The sequence below is a fragment of the Homarus americanus genome, unplaced genomic scaffold (genome assembly GCF_018991925.1).
Source record: "Homarus americanus isolate GMGI-L3 unplaced genomic scaffold, GMGI_Hamer_2.0 scaffold33256, whole genome shotgun sequence".
Taxonomy (NCBI): domain Eukaryota; kingdom Metazoa; phylum Arthropoda; class Malacostraca; order Decapoda; family Nephropidae; genus Homarus; species Homarus americanus.
This window is the reverse complement of record NW_024746269.1, coordinates 64038-78788: the sequence shown is the minus strand read 5'-3', so window position 1 is coordinate 78788 and position 14751 is coordinate 64038. Positions and strand designations below refer to the sequence as shown.

Sequence of the window (14751 nt, the reverse complement as noted above, 5' to 3'; positions counted from 1 at the left end):
GTTGGATATTTATTCTCGTTTCACTATTTTAAACTCTGGGAGATCACAATATACAACCTGAATCTGCTGAAGAAATTGGATTAAAAGTTATCACTACAACAAAACATGGAATCCCAACATCGAGTTAACAGAGGCACTCTACACGGTAAGAGCGATAAAAACATAAATGATTTTGAGAAAAAATGGAAAATCAGGACAAATAAGAACAAATTCAAGATAATACCAATAGCCAAGATTAAAACAAGTCCAGTGATAGTCGACAGGAACTATACCCATACGACACTGAAGGTAGGATGCTTGGATTAAAACTAACAAAAAGGGATATATAACATACTTAAAAGATAAGAACGACAGGCAAGAATAAGATTATCAAAAATAAAACGCTTTAGAACCTTAGCATTAATAACAAAAGAAGATTTATATTGCCCTTGTTAAATCAATTATGGACTACCCACCCATCCCATTGAACACCCTTAGTAAAACGTGCATTAAAGGTTACAAACAGTACAAAATATAGCCCTCAGATTTATATATAACATAAAATATACAGACCACATCAATAATGAACAGCTACACAAGAGAGCAAACCTCTTGGCAATCAATGTAAATATACAAACAAAGCTGTAAATATTTGGAAAAAAGTGACTGACTTAACACAGAAACATATCAAAACTGGATAAATAATATAGACAACGAAGAATTCCAGAACACAGTTGGTTTAAATCAGCCAGGAAAAGAATTGAACCATCTCCTGCCCCAATATACATATAAAACATTAATGAGAGAATAAAAGATGAGAGTGACCTACCAGCTCACAAGAACCTGATAGGCCTCTCCATTACAGTGTACCTTTAGACTAACATAACTAATATTTAACATTTAACATTTAACATTGAACTAACATCTTAGTAAAAAAAAAAAAAAAAAAAATGTGACTACCCTCCGCTACACAAGGACCTAGGCGGGCTCCTACTCAAAAATATATATATATATATTAATAATATTAATAATAATAATGTGATTACCCTCCCAGCTATATCAGCCAGGAAGAAGTAATTGAACCACCTCCTGCCTCAACATACACATTTCTACATAAAACATTACTAGAGGAATAAAGATGAGAGTGACCAACCAGCTCCACTAGAACCTGGCAGGCCTCTCCATACAGTGTACCTTTAGACTAACACAACTAACATAACTAACACCTCAAAAAAAAAATGTGACTACCCTCCCAGTTACACAGGACCTGGGCAGGCTCACTAACTCCAACAATAACAAATAATAATAATAAGCAGCATTATATAAATAAACCAATATTAATACAAAGGTCTGACGACCCAAGGGAGCAGAACAAAGACAAAACACCAATAAGAAAGATGAAGGATCTGGTTGAGCCCAGATTCTTTCAACTCCTACTGAATTTCAGTTTCACCACTTTTCCTTCAACTCCTAATAATCTTCTTTCACCTCTTAACTAAAGACTTCGTATCGTATCGTAAACTCTGGGAGATATGATGTTAAATAAAATACACACTGCCCATAGCATTTTCAGTATTATCGTAACTTGAACAATGAAATGGAGAATAAATATCCAACAGCAAAGCATAAGTTGGGGTGTTGTGCTGACTGGTTGCTCTGTTTTCCTATTGGCTTTAATTTGATGACGTTACCTCTTATTCCACTAATCACAGTTAAGTAAGAGATTACTGAAAGAATGCAATATGTACGACACCATTATCCATTTTTTGGGGGCGCCGCCTCCCCTAGGAGGACCTATTGTGAGCCACAGGCCTTGGCAGGGTCCCTGGGAGCAGTGGCGCCCTCCTAGTGGCAGTGGGTGTCTTTCCAGGGGCGGCAGGGTCTCTGCCAGGGGCGACGGCGCCCCCAGAGGCCCTTCCACATGCAGCTTTACCCCAAGAACTTCATATTTTTGTCGTACATTTTGCATTCGTCCAGTAATCCCTTACTTAAACGTGATTGGTGGAGTAAGATGTGACATCATAAAATTACAGCCAATAGGAGAACAGAGCAATCAGTCTCGTTCACTATTATTTTAAACTCTGGGAGATATGATGTTAAATAAAATACACACTGCCCATAGCATTTTCAGTATTATCGCAACCTGAACAATGAAAAGGAGAATAAATATCCAACAGCAAAGCATAAGTTGGGGTGTTGTGCTGACTGGTTGCTCTGTTTTCCTATTGGATGTAATTTGATGACGCTACCTCTTATTCCACCAATCACAGTTAAGTAAGAGATTACTGAAAGAATGCAATATGTACGACACCATTATCCATTTTTTGGGGGCGCCGCCTCCCCTAGGAGGACCTATTGTGAGCCACAGGCCTTGGCAGGGTCCCTGGGAGCAGTGGCGCCCTCCTAGTGGCAGTGGGTGTCTTTCCAGGGGCGGCAGGGTCTCTGCCAGGGGCGACGGCGCCCCCAGGGGCCCTTCCACATGCAGCTTTACCCCAAGAACTTCATATTTTTATCGTACATTTTGCATTCGTCCAGTAATCCCTTACTTAAACGTGATTGGTGGAGTAAGATGTGACGTCATAAAATTACAGCCAATAGGAGAACAGAGCAATCAGTCAGCACAACACCCCAACTTATGCTTTGCTGTTGGATATTTATTCTCGTTTCACTAAACTCTGGAGATCACAATATACAACCTGAATCTGCTGAAGAAATTGGATTAAAAGTTATCACTACCACTATGTAAAGGATTGCCAACACGGTTTTATGCCGGGCGCTCCTGCTTAACACAATTGCTCAAAGTATTGGATATTTGGACCCATATTCTGGAACGGGGTGGTAATATCGACAATATTTACCTAGATTTTGCCAAGGCTTTCGACAGTGTACCCCACGAAAGGCTGAAAATCAAACTGTAAGAGTACGGAATTCGGGGAAATGTCCTAGCGTGGATAGAAGACTTTCTATATGACCGCAAGCAGTGTGTGATGATTAATGGCATGAAATCATCAACCTTACCTGTCACAAGCGGGGTACCACAGGGCAGTGTATTGGGCCCGCTGTTGTTTGTTTGTTTCATAAATGACATGCCTGACGTTGTACACTCCTCCATACAAATGTTTGCCGATGACGCCAAGTTATTTCGGGAAATCAAGAACCAAGCGGACTGTGAAGAACTGCAGATGGACCTCTGTGGGCTCCAAGAATGGTCGAAGAAATGGCTGCTGAGATTCAATGTCACGAAGTGTAAGAGGATGCACCTGGGGCGTACCAACGGTAAGGAGGCGTATCATATGTCCCAACGGGATGAGGAAACTGCACTATTTGAGACTGAATGTGAGAAGGACCTAGGTGTGTATGTTGACAATGAGCTGAAGTTCTCGGGCCATTGCGAGAAGAAGGTAAATCAGGCAAATAAATTATTGGGTCTTATAAGAAGGTCGTTCAGATATCTAGACTGTCCGTCCCTCGTAACGATCTTCAAGAGGGAAGTGCTTCCCCATCTTGAGTACTGTCACCCCGTCTGGTCCCCGAGATATGCTAGGGACTGTCAGTTGATTGAAAATGTTCAAAGGAGGGCCAATAGACTGGTGGCCTCAGCTACCCTGAGAGATTGGAGTGTCTGAACTTGCCTAGCTTATATTACAGACGGGCAAGGGGTGACCTAATAGAGGTGTATAAGCATCTCAAGGGGCACTACTCAGTCGAGTGTCCTTACTTGGAGCTGGCGGACGCTCGCCCCACAAGGGGTCACAGCTCAAGATTGAAGAAGCCGCAAGTCCAGAAAACTGTGAGGGCAAACTTTTTCGAAGTGAGAGTTGCGAGCTCTTGGAACAATCTACCAGAAAGTGTTGTGACGGCACAGAGTGTGAGCTCTTTCAAGACAAGACTTGACCAACACTGGAGTGGGTTCAGGTACATTCAGGAGCCGGTGCATGCCCAGTACTTGCCAACAGTGCGTAACAGAGACGTGACCGATCGCCGAAGCGGCTAACGAGCCGATCGTTTGGCGAAGAGGATAAAAGAAAAGGAAAAGTAATCAGAGACGTGACCTATCGCCCAAGCGGCTAACGAGCCAATCAGTGGTGAAGAGGATGAAACAAAACTGTTGTTGTGTCCTTGCCAGTGTCTTCCTGCCTAATCAGGGTGATTACCTACTCGGGGGGCATTACCTGATAATGTAGCAACTAGTAAAAGGAAGAATTTTAAGAAATTTGAAAAAATAGTGTATTTCGTGGATCGTATATCATTATATATGTATTGTTTTAGATATAAAAAAACATTTCAATAGATGCGGTTTAAGGCATTCTTTTATTGATGTTTATGTTCAGTTTCATATAACCAGGTTATATAATCTTCTGTCTCCATTAGGATATTTGTTTCTTAAATGAATAATATTCATTTTGTATTTATATATTATTATCTATAAATACATACATATTTTTTTGATAACATGTATGATAAAATCTGTTGTTGGTAATGAAAAAAAATATTATTTTTTTTTTAAACAAACGGACCTAGTAAGTCCATGCGGTAAGGGACCCGGCGGCAGTCAATGTCCACGTGAGTTAGTAGTGCAGTGTGGTAATATTATGTGTTGTAGAACGTGGGAACTGTAATTCAACATGGTAGTGACACGTAAGAGAACTATAGATGGCGTTAAAGAGAGTAAATCTAAAACTCAAACTGGCAAGAACAAAATAGTTGAAGAGCCTACCGTCAAGATGCCTGCTAAGGCAACAGGTCTCCCCAGGCTTGTGGGTAACAAACTCACTGATTCTGATTCGTCAACCTCGGGAATTGCGACTCCTACTCGACGATCACGTAGACTGTCTACTGATCTGAAGGAATTGTCACCTCCAGGGACACCCTTACCTTCCAGGCAGACAATGAGGACATCTACAGATACTCAAAATCCACATGTGTCAAGTGAGACGCCAACCAAGCCTTCAAGGGTGACTACAAATTCTGGAGAGACCCTCGAGTCAACCAAACAGACTCCAAGAAATCGTACAAGGAGAACTTCAGGTACCAAAGACACACTTTTGCCAGGGCTTCAAACTCCAACAGGACGTACTACTCGTGGGAGGCTGTCAGGTGCTGGAGCAAATCAGGACACACCAACAGTTTGCACACCCTCCAAACGTAGAAGGAGGAGCTCTACTGGTGGTCAGGATACCCCTGTATTACAGACTCCAACTAGACGATCTAAGCGACATTCTGGTGTTGGGATCCTGGAGTATGAACTTCCAAGTGACACAGATGTTGTCTCACAGCTAGACAAAAAACCTGTAAGTGAAGGAGAGGAAATATTGCCAATGATTGAAGAAATTGATGAGGAAGAAGATAATGCTTGTGATCCTAAAGTACCCAAGTGTGTGAAGTCTAAAAAAGAGAAAGATGAAGTGGAAGGAATTATAACAGCAAATTCAAAGCCAGATACTTTAAGTGTAATTGAAGAGCTGGAGGATGTTGACAACGTAGCTGAAAAGAAGGACTCCATGTCTGAAGAGGATATAGAACTCGGCAATTATAATAATTACAGCACATCTTCCTCAGCTAACACAGAAAATAATGTGTTAGTGGTCGCTGATGAAACCGTTTCTACAACTGTAACTACAGACGAAGATGTTTTTAGTAGTAATGAAGATGAGATGATGCTTGCTAATTCAGATGCAAATTTAAATGGAAAGGCAGAAGAGACACAAAACAAAGACCGAGAGGTTACTAGCACTACAAATATAGCTGTTGCTGTCGAAGAGAAAGAAAGTGAGTCTGGTAGTACTCAGCTCTCACAACATGGGAATGGTGAGAAAGGGACACCAATTAATTACAATACTAAGGTAACAAATGATAATTTGAAAAATGAAAACAGTCACGTGAAAATTGTACCAAGAGGAATGCCAGTATCAGGACGGTGGTGGAAGAAGGAAAAGGAAAGGTAAATAGTTGGTAAAGGTGTGTCTTGTAGGTGTGCATAAGTAGATGATAGTATTTAGCTTGGTCAATATTCGGAAAATGTCACCAGGGATCTGAATATTGAGTCATATATAGTTATACAAAAAAATGTAGTTCTTCTCTAATGTTTCTGTAGGAAATGAGGCATAGTGAAGATATAACTTACCTTAATGTTCTTTTTTGTTTCCAACATGCAGAACCCAGGTTTTAATATCACTCCAAAGCCTTTCAATGGTTTGAGTATGGACACCACTTGAGGGGTCAACAAAGTTTTCACTGGCAGTCCGACTAATTACCCAAATGTACCCAAATGTAGCCGCAATTAAGTCAAATAATGGTCCTACATGAATAAATCGGACTGCCAATCACTTCTCGACTAGTATTTGGTGTCACAAAGTAAAAAAAAATTGGAAAACTTACTTTAATCTGAGTTAATAGATCGCGTGCATGTACCGAGGGAGCGAGTAATTTCCCAAATGTAGTCGCAATGAAGTCAAATGATGGTCCTACAAGCTTAGATTGGGCTGTGAATCACTTCTCGATTATTATTTGGTGTCATAAAGTCACCAAAAATTGGTGAACTTAATTTTATCTGAGTTGTGTTAAGTTAGGTTAGGTTAGGTACATGCACTCGATCTATTAACTCAGATTAAATTAAGTTTACCAATTTTTTGTGACTTCGTGACACCAAATACTAGTCGAGGTTAGGTTAGGTACATGCATTCGATCTATTAACTCAGATTAAATTAAGTTTATCAATTTTTTGTGACTTCGTGACACCAAATACTAGTCGAGGTTAGGTTAGGTACATGCACTCGATCTATTAACTCAGACTAAATTAAGTTTACCAATTTTTTTTAACTTTGTGACACCAAATACTAGTCGAGAAGTGATTAGCAGTCCGATTTATTCATGTAGGACCATTATTTGACTTAATTGCAGCTACATTTGGGTAATTAGTCGGACCCTTGACTGGTTCACAGTTTAATGAAAGTAACCACATTCATTAAAGGTACCATAAGCCTTCCAATGGTCTGTGGGAATAATTGTTTCTTTTTTAACATAACATTTTATAAATGGAATAAGTGTTTCAGCACTTCTATCAGGAACAGGTAAAATAAAAAAAAATTTAACTTTCAATTCCACCCAAAACCTACACTCCAGTTAACTGACGTCCACAATTATATTTTGACCTTCCAAATATACTTTCGTCCACTTCCACAATGATACCAGGCCCTCCAATTGGTTCCTGGTTATTTACCCAATGTTCACAAACCTCCGAGCAAAAACTTTTCCAATCAACTAAAGTTCCTGATCTTATACCTAAATTTTTAGTTATGTAACGTTGACAAAGGGGCTTCCTGACGAATGAATTACAATACAAAAAATTCCATGGTGGGATATGCATTTTTCTAGCCAAGTGTCCTTAAATGCAGACAAACTAAATCCACATTAGCGAGATCTCTTTCGCTTTGCTAGTGTCTGACTCTTATTACAGTACTATGTATGTCATTCTGCATGATCCTGACACTGGGATTTACATTGTGGTTACTTTACAGACGATGCAAGAACATTGTGAGCCCCAAAAATATCTATGGCTGCTGCATCATTCTCAAAAACACTGTGAATAACGCACCAATCGACCAATGTACAGCCTTTACACACAGTATTCATCTTGAAACTGATCGGGAATCGAAAGTTACGCTCATTGTCACTCGAGTATTACGTCACATAAACACTCGCGCACATGACTATGACGTAAAGAAATACTCTCGCTGACTTGCTAAATATTATAAAATAAAATAAATGTTTAAATTTTCTCAAAACTGTACATTTCCGACAGAAACGTTATAGAAGAAATAATTTATATTTATTTTTCTCCATCTAACCATATGTGACTCAATATTCAGATCCCTGGTGACATTTTCCGAATATTGACCTTTTGCTACTCAAAATTGTAATAATTTTAATGTTAGATTCATGAGAAGGAGTTATTCTGAGAAATGGCAGAGTGATTGCATCCTGAAATGTAATTGGTGGTAGATTATCTAATTTGGAAAATGTAATTGGTAAATACTGAGTTTTATTACTACAGTATTGAATTTAACCAAGTTTCTACCTCCCCATTCGGAGATGCTGCATAGATCCGCATTGATAGATGAGATGATATCAGCTCTAGAAACAGATCTAGTTTGAGAATTAGGGGGAAGAGAAAAATGCAAAGAGTAAAGAGTAGAATCATCAACATAAGAATGAATAGAATTAGTCGTACTGTAGTGTGAGATAAATCATTGATAAAAAGAAGGAAGAGAGTAGGTGAAAGAACAGAACCTTGTGGGACACCACTATTGGTAGAGAAAAAGCGAGAGATCGATCCCTCGACAACAACTGCCATGGATCGGTTCTCAAGGAAGCTAGAAATTTGAGAAAAAGGTGTTTTTTGGTTTTTGCTTGGTGGTGGATTAACATTTTTCAAACAATCCCCTTTGGCAACTCATGATGATTAATAATAATGTCTGTATGAGTTAGACATCATGTCAATACAGTACTGTACAGAGGTATTAGTGCACTGAGATCCATGACTTCCTGGGACCTGCAGGGCGCAATTACCAAGTATGCGGGTTCACGCATACAACACACAATGCTCTTGTAATTTTTTTTATAAACTGGGCACTAAGCACTTCCTTGTGGTAAAGCAGACTGTCAAAAATATATAAAAAATTTCAGAACTACTGGATAGCTCTTAGACACTGCGAGAATGACATGCTAGTTGCCTGCCAGGCGATTAAAAACCAGTAAATTTCTAAGATCTACACCCCCTTCTGGTATTTTGCTCATCTAGGGGCGGCTGCGCTTATGTGAATTTCTATCATAAGAAGTTGTTTTGGTAAATTTTCTCTTGTTGCCACTATTCGAAATCGAAGATGAAACTGTTTTTCCGACTGTTTTTTGATGTCATGAACAAATTTGACCTTCATTTCTGGTGCAAATCAATAGTTTCTGAGATAAGCTCCCATCTCAGAATCTAGAGATTTGCTATAAAAATCAAGGTAAAAAGTGTTAAAAACACATCATAACCATCTGAAAAATAGTTTTGAATCTAACCTAACTGGGGGGCTCTACAGTTGTTCGATGTTCTGGGTGTGTACCGCCACGGGCGAACATACAAAATGAAATGTTAAATATCGTGCTTAAACGTAATTTGCGCCAGAAATGCCATTGAAGAGAATTGTCTTAGAATTGTCAAAATTGCCGATTGCGGCTATAAAATTTCTGAGATTCTTTTAGTGGCAGCAGGTGAAAGGTCAATTTTCATACATCATAAAAAATTTTAATTATCTCGTTTATACGTAATTTGCCCCAGGAATGCCATTGAAGAAAAGTCTTTGAATTACAAAAAATTCCTGATTACAACTATAAAATTCCAGAGATTCGTTCAGTGGCAACAGGTGAAATAATACTGTTGTTTTTGTTTAAAATGCTGGGTGGTTCGAGAGCCCTGCTAGGAAATTACCGGTAGGTAAGGTTAGGCAGGTTGGTGAGGTCTTCTAACAACACTTCTACTGCGTGTTATTCTTATCAACTAAGGTTACGTTAGGTTTCATTTATAAATAATTACTATTTAACACATTTGCCAAAACCACGATTGTCCCCTATAAAACAGTGAAATTGCGGAGTTTTTAAAATAATTTTCTATGAAAATTTGGCTGCGGGTAAGCCCTCAATGATTATCATAAATACTCCTCCGAAAAATATGCCTAGTCACTGTGTGCTGTCTGTTTGTTTACAATCAACCCACTCGATCCGAGTACTCTCACACCGCTACCACCAGAAGGAGTTGTTCGATTTCTTTCATTTTTCCCACAGATGTTCTTATTATTATAGTAAGTATTTTAAAAGAGGTGTCATTTACCAGAACCTAATAGAACCTGACCTAACTAACCAAAGAAATATATCTAACCTTAAACCTCGTACACACCAAGATACATTGTACAGAAACAGTCGCGCCACAGTGTTTCTGGACTGTTGCAAGACAATCCAGAAATGGTCATGAGGCAGTCCAGAATCACTTGGGAGACATGGCAAAAAAAATTTTGGCTGTCTAGCAACTGTTGCAAAACAGTCCAGAAACAATCAGTAAACTTTGTTGCAGAACTGTCTCGCGGTTGTTTCACAACAGTCGCGAGACAGTCTAGAAACATTGTTGCATGTCCAGACCAAGCTAGAGCGATGAATTGGCGGTTAGAGCAGTAGATGTCGTCATGTCGGTGGATGCAAACGTGGCAGCTGTGGCGGGTGCCTATGTTGTTATTTCCTTAGAAGAAAGAAGGCGGAGAGCAAGGAAAAGACCTAGACGATGGTGGATGACGAAATTTTTTGACGAAAGAATGTGTGGAGAAAAACTAATGACAGACCTGAAAATAGAAGATACAGCTGGATTTAGAAACGTTTTAAGAACAGCAGCTTCAAATTTTGAAATATAACTGAAAGCAATATACAGGTACAAACTATCGAGCCTCAATCCCTGTCAAAATGCACCTAGCAGTAACATTAAGGTATCTTGCCAGTGAGGACTCATTTATACTGTGCCTTCAAAGTGTCAATACAGTCAATATCTGCCATCGTTCCGGAAGTGTGTGACGGTCTCATTGATGCCCTGAAGGAATTTGTAAATGTAAGTTTATTAAAATATTTCCCATATGGGATGGGAAACATCAAACATCTGAAATCGTGTTTCTGGACTGTTGCAAGACAGTCACGCAACAAATTTAGGTTTTTCTGAGACAGTCGCGCAACAGAATAGAAACATTGTTGCGCGACTGTTTCTGGATAAAGTATCTTGGTGTGTATGAGGTCCTGAGACAGTGTTTCTGGACTGTTGCGAGACAGTCACTCGACAAATTTGTATTTTTCTGAGACAGCCGAGATACAGTCCAGAGAGAATGTGACGCAACAATGTACCTCAGTGTGTACGCGGCCTTACTTAACTTCCCAACCATGGGGCAGAGCCCCCTGCACCCCCCAGCATATAAAACAGAAAGTACTGATTTTGATATCTGGTAATGTACCAATGAAAGCAACTTCGTTAAAGCGTCATGGTGTAATTTTACGATTTTTGTGGATGTGAGAGTACGCTCATCTGAGCGGGTTGGTTGTATATAAACAGTGCAGACAACAACACACTCTGAATCGGCAGATTTTTTGGAGGGGTATTTATGGTAAATAATTAATTACTTGGTGTACAAAGCACGCAGACAATGTTAGTGTCATACGATCAGTTTTTCTCAGTGTTTTACCCCGCAATTTCCCTCATACTTCATGCCCTGCCCACTACAGGTGATTTATGATCTTAGATAGTGAAAACCTAAAAAAATTAGACTAGTAATTAAAATAAAAAGATATCGCTTTTTTTTAAATACTTAACGGTACTGTAATGATAAGAAGATCTGTAAAAATCGAACAGCTCATTCTGGTAGTAGCGGTGTTATCATAATTTACCAAAATATGTGTTTCAGTGTAAGAATTGATTGTACTGTCATGTCCACAAAACATAAAATTACTCCATGTTTCTTCAAGGTATAGTTGCTTTCATTGGTACCAGACATCAAAGTAAGTTTTTCTGCCTAATATGCCCACTTGGTTAGGAAGTTAGACAAAGATAGTCTTTTTTTTCTGGTGAATGTGTGATTAGAATTGATTTATCAAATAAATCCATACATACCTGTTAAGGACACGCAGTTATGCTTCACATTAATGCCGAATTTAATGTCTGTAAATATTTAACTGCTTGAAAACATTAACTTTCAAGATATGAGTGAAAAAAGAGTTAATAAAGAATATTTACTGTAGAAGTCACAAACAAATTCACTTTTCCATCTTAGTCTTAGATTAATCATCCTTTCTCATTTCTATTTACTCTTGCTTTTTGGTTGATAAACACCAGGTGGGCTATTCCTTGTACTGTAAAAAAAAAGGTTACACCAGTTCTTTCTTGTTCTACATACAGTATATCGGTTCAGTATATTTCTGTCATGTTCGGTTCATATTTCTCAGAAATTTTATCATGTTAGGTTTTGAAAATACTGTACCCTCTACAGTACTGTACTGTGTTGTATTCGACACACCACTAGCAGTTTTGCTTTTGATTTTCTATCCACTTAATTTCCCTAAATGTTTTTTTTATTTCCTTGACATTTGCTTTCGTATGTGCACAGTACTGGTACCCTACTCTTTCTTCATAGTGCTGGTAGCCTACTCTTTCTTCACTGTCAATGGTCAACTCGACTTTTACTACATTACAATCACTTGACCTCAGAGGTTCATTGACTATGGACATTATTCACTAGACTAGGATCACAATTTTATGCAGAACTACATTAAAAATAATAATAACACCCGCATTTCCTAAAAGTAGAGTTTCCCAGTCTTTCATGCCCAGATTTCCAGATATGTATTATAATCTTCACTTTTTAATACCTGTAGTTATCTGTCTTGGTCACAAACACTTTCAGTTACAGTACTGCACTTAGAATACTTCCTCATTTTCCTATAAACAGGAGTTGTAATACTGTAGCTAATCTAATAGTATACTCCCAGTTTACAGGTAACACCTTACAACATTATTTCACAACACCTCTGCTTGGGCTTCTTGTGTGAGCTCTTCAGTCATCTTTGCATTGATCCAGGTAGTATATAGTAGGCAGCTACCAAACAGGGAGGTACTACCACCTAGGAAAATATTGGAAACATACCGGTAATGTGTTGTCTAATGGTAGACCCTGCTGCTACAAGGCACCACAAAAATTGTGACCAAGTCCCAGGTTGCTGATCTGACTTGCTGCCTCATTTACACACAATTGCTGGGTCTCAATTTTTTCTCTTTCTTTGACAACCACAACATATGTATTGTGTTTGTCACTCTTGATTTGTTGATTTTTTTTACAATTTCTGTGTAGTATTTATTATTATTATTATTTTTTTTTTCGCTCCCCAGGCCCCGATATGGGTCAGTGACCTGTGCCTGGGTGGACTAATCCTGTAAAATAAAAAAATTCAACCACCACCTCTCATATTTTACCAGTCCTCTTTGAGTACTGTACAGTACCAGTAAAGTACAGTAAAGCCTCGAATCATGACGGTAATGTGTCCTCCAATGTTGCAGGGTAAGGTGAATCATCGTATTGTGAATCATTAATTGCCATTAAAATAAAGAACAAAATGAGAAACTGCATTTCTTGGCCTGATCGTTTACACCTTCTTGCTCACTTATAAGCGTCAACCTATGTTTGAAACCTATTTCCACCAAATTGTGATGTTTGGTGGCATTAATCACTACTCATTCCAAACCAGTGTTTTCTTTTCGCCTAAATCTAAATTTGTCAGCAGAAACCATTTATTCTGAGTTGTCCTGGTTGGATGTTGAGTACCTTCATAATGTCACTGACTGCTTGCCCTCTATCAGGTCGCCCCTCGCTCTACGTCTCTCGAGGGAGTGCAAATTAAGATGCTTTAACCTGTCTCTATACTCAAGGTTCCTAATACCCGGGATTAGTCTTGTCATTCTCCTCTGAATTCTTTCCAATGATTCTATATCCATTCTGTAATACGGTGACCAGAACTGACCTGCGTAATCCAGGTGTGGTCTCACAAGAGCAAGATACAGTTTTAGGATGACCTCGCTAGTCTTGTAACTATCACTCCTTTGTATGAACCCAAGTACAGTGAGTTCTGCTATAACGCGTGTTTTGACAACGCGAATTTGCTCGAACGCGATTTATGAATTGAGGAACGATATTTGTAAAACGCGAACTCGTTTGCTCTAACGCGATTCCACTCGAACAGTTGTTGTGGCTTCAGTTCACGTTCGACATCACATGTTCAATTGAGTTATGTGTTTTGTTTGTGAACAATTGCAGAAATAATGTATGTAATATTTGTGTATACAGTATACCTATATATTATAAGTAAATTGTAAAATTTTACATAAAAGAGAAAATCAAATTACATAGCGTTTTACACCCGCGCTCTCTCTACATCACACACAGTGTTTACAGTTCACGTTCGACATCACATATTCAATTGATTTATGTGTTTTGTTTGTGAAGAATTGCAGAAATAATTTATGTAATATTTATGTATACAGTAAACCACTCACAAGGTCCTACAGTACCACTAATTATTTTATACTGAAACTTACGTTTGGTAAGCTGGATTAAAATGAAGATTACCGGTATATTAAAATAATAAAATATATAAAACTCAGTCAACACTTGCTGTCATTATCATCCCCCCCCCATTGCAAAGAGAGGTGACAGCACAGTCTTGTGTTTCATGATGATATATCTATTTACTGATCATAATACTTATCTCTTATAAATAATTCATTTAAAATTTATTTTTTTGCAAAGAATATTCAGTAAATGACTGCATTAATTCTTGAAACTACCTACAGTGGTAAATTTAGGATATAAATAATGAACAGAAGTCACGTCATGGATTCGGAGTTTGGTCCTTAACGATCACCATAAATGTAGCCTCCCTTTGTCGCGAAACACGTATATAAATTAAAGAAAATACTTGCAGTATATTTAATATATTACAGTATATTATATATAAATAAATAAACAAATAATTCAAATTCCCTTATCATCCTGTGTCATATACAGAAATACTTGAGTCCCTGAGCGAGTACACAAAAAGAAAACGGACATCCTGGAGTGGATAGAGAACGGACATCTCTACTGGGGGACTCAAACGTTTCTCATGTTTTGTGGGCGCTCTAGCATAATATGAATAATATGTAAATTACAATTT

The 14751-nt window shown here is 38.4% G+C and overlaps 1 protein-coding gene across 1 annotated transcript in view; it reads left to right on the top strand.

Moving 5' to 3' along the window:
* The first annotated feature begins 4548 nt into the window (after nt 1-4548).
* LOC121879197 (rho GTPase-activating protein gacHH-like) overlaps nt 4549-14751 on the top strand; it is a 39452-nt gene continuing 29249 nt past the window's right edge. The window contains exon 1 of the mRNA XM_042385796.1: nt 4549-5920. Coding sequence (XP_042241730.1) covers nt 4605-5920 — 1316 coding nt within the window. The 5' untranslated portion in view covers nt 4549-4604. The remainder of the gene's footprint in view (nt 5921-14751) is intronic.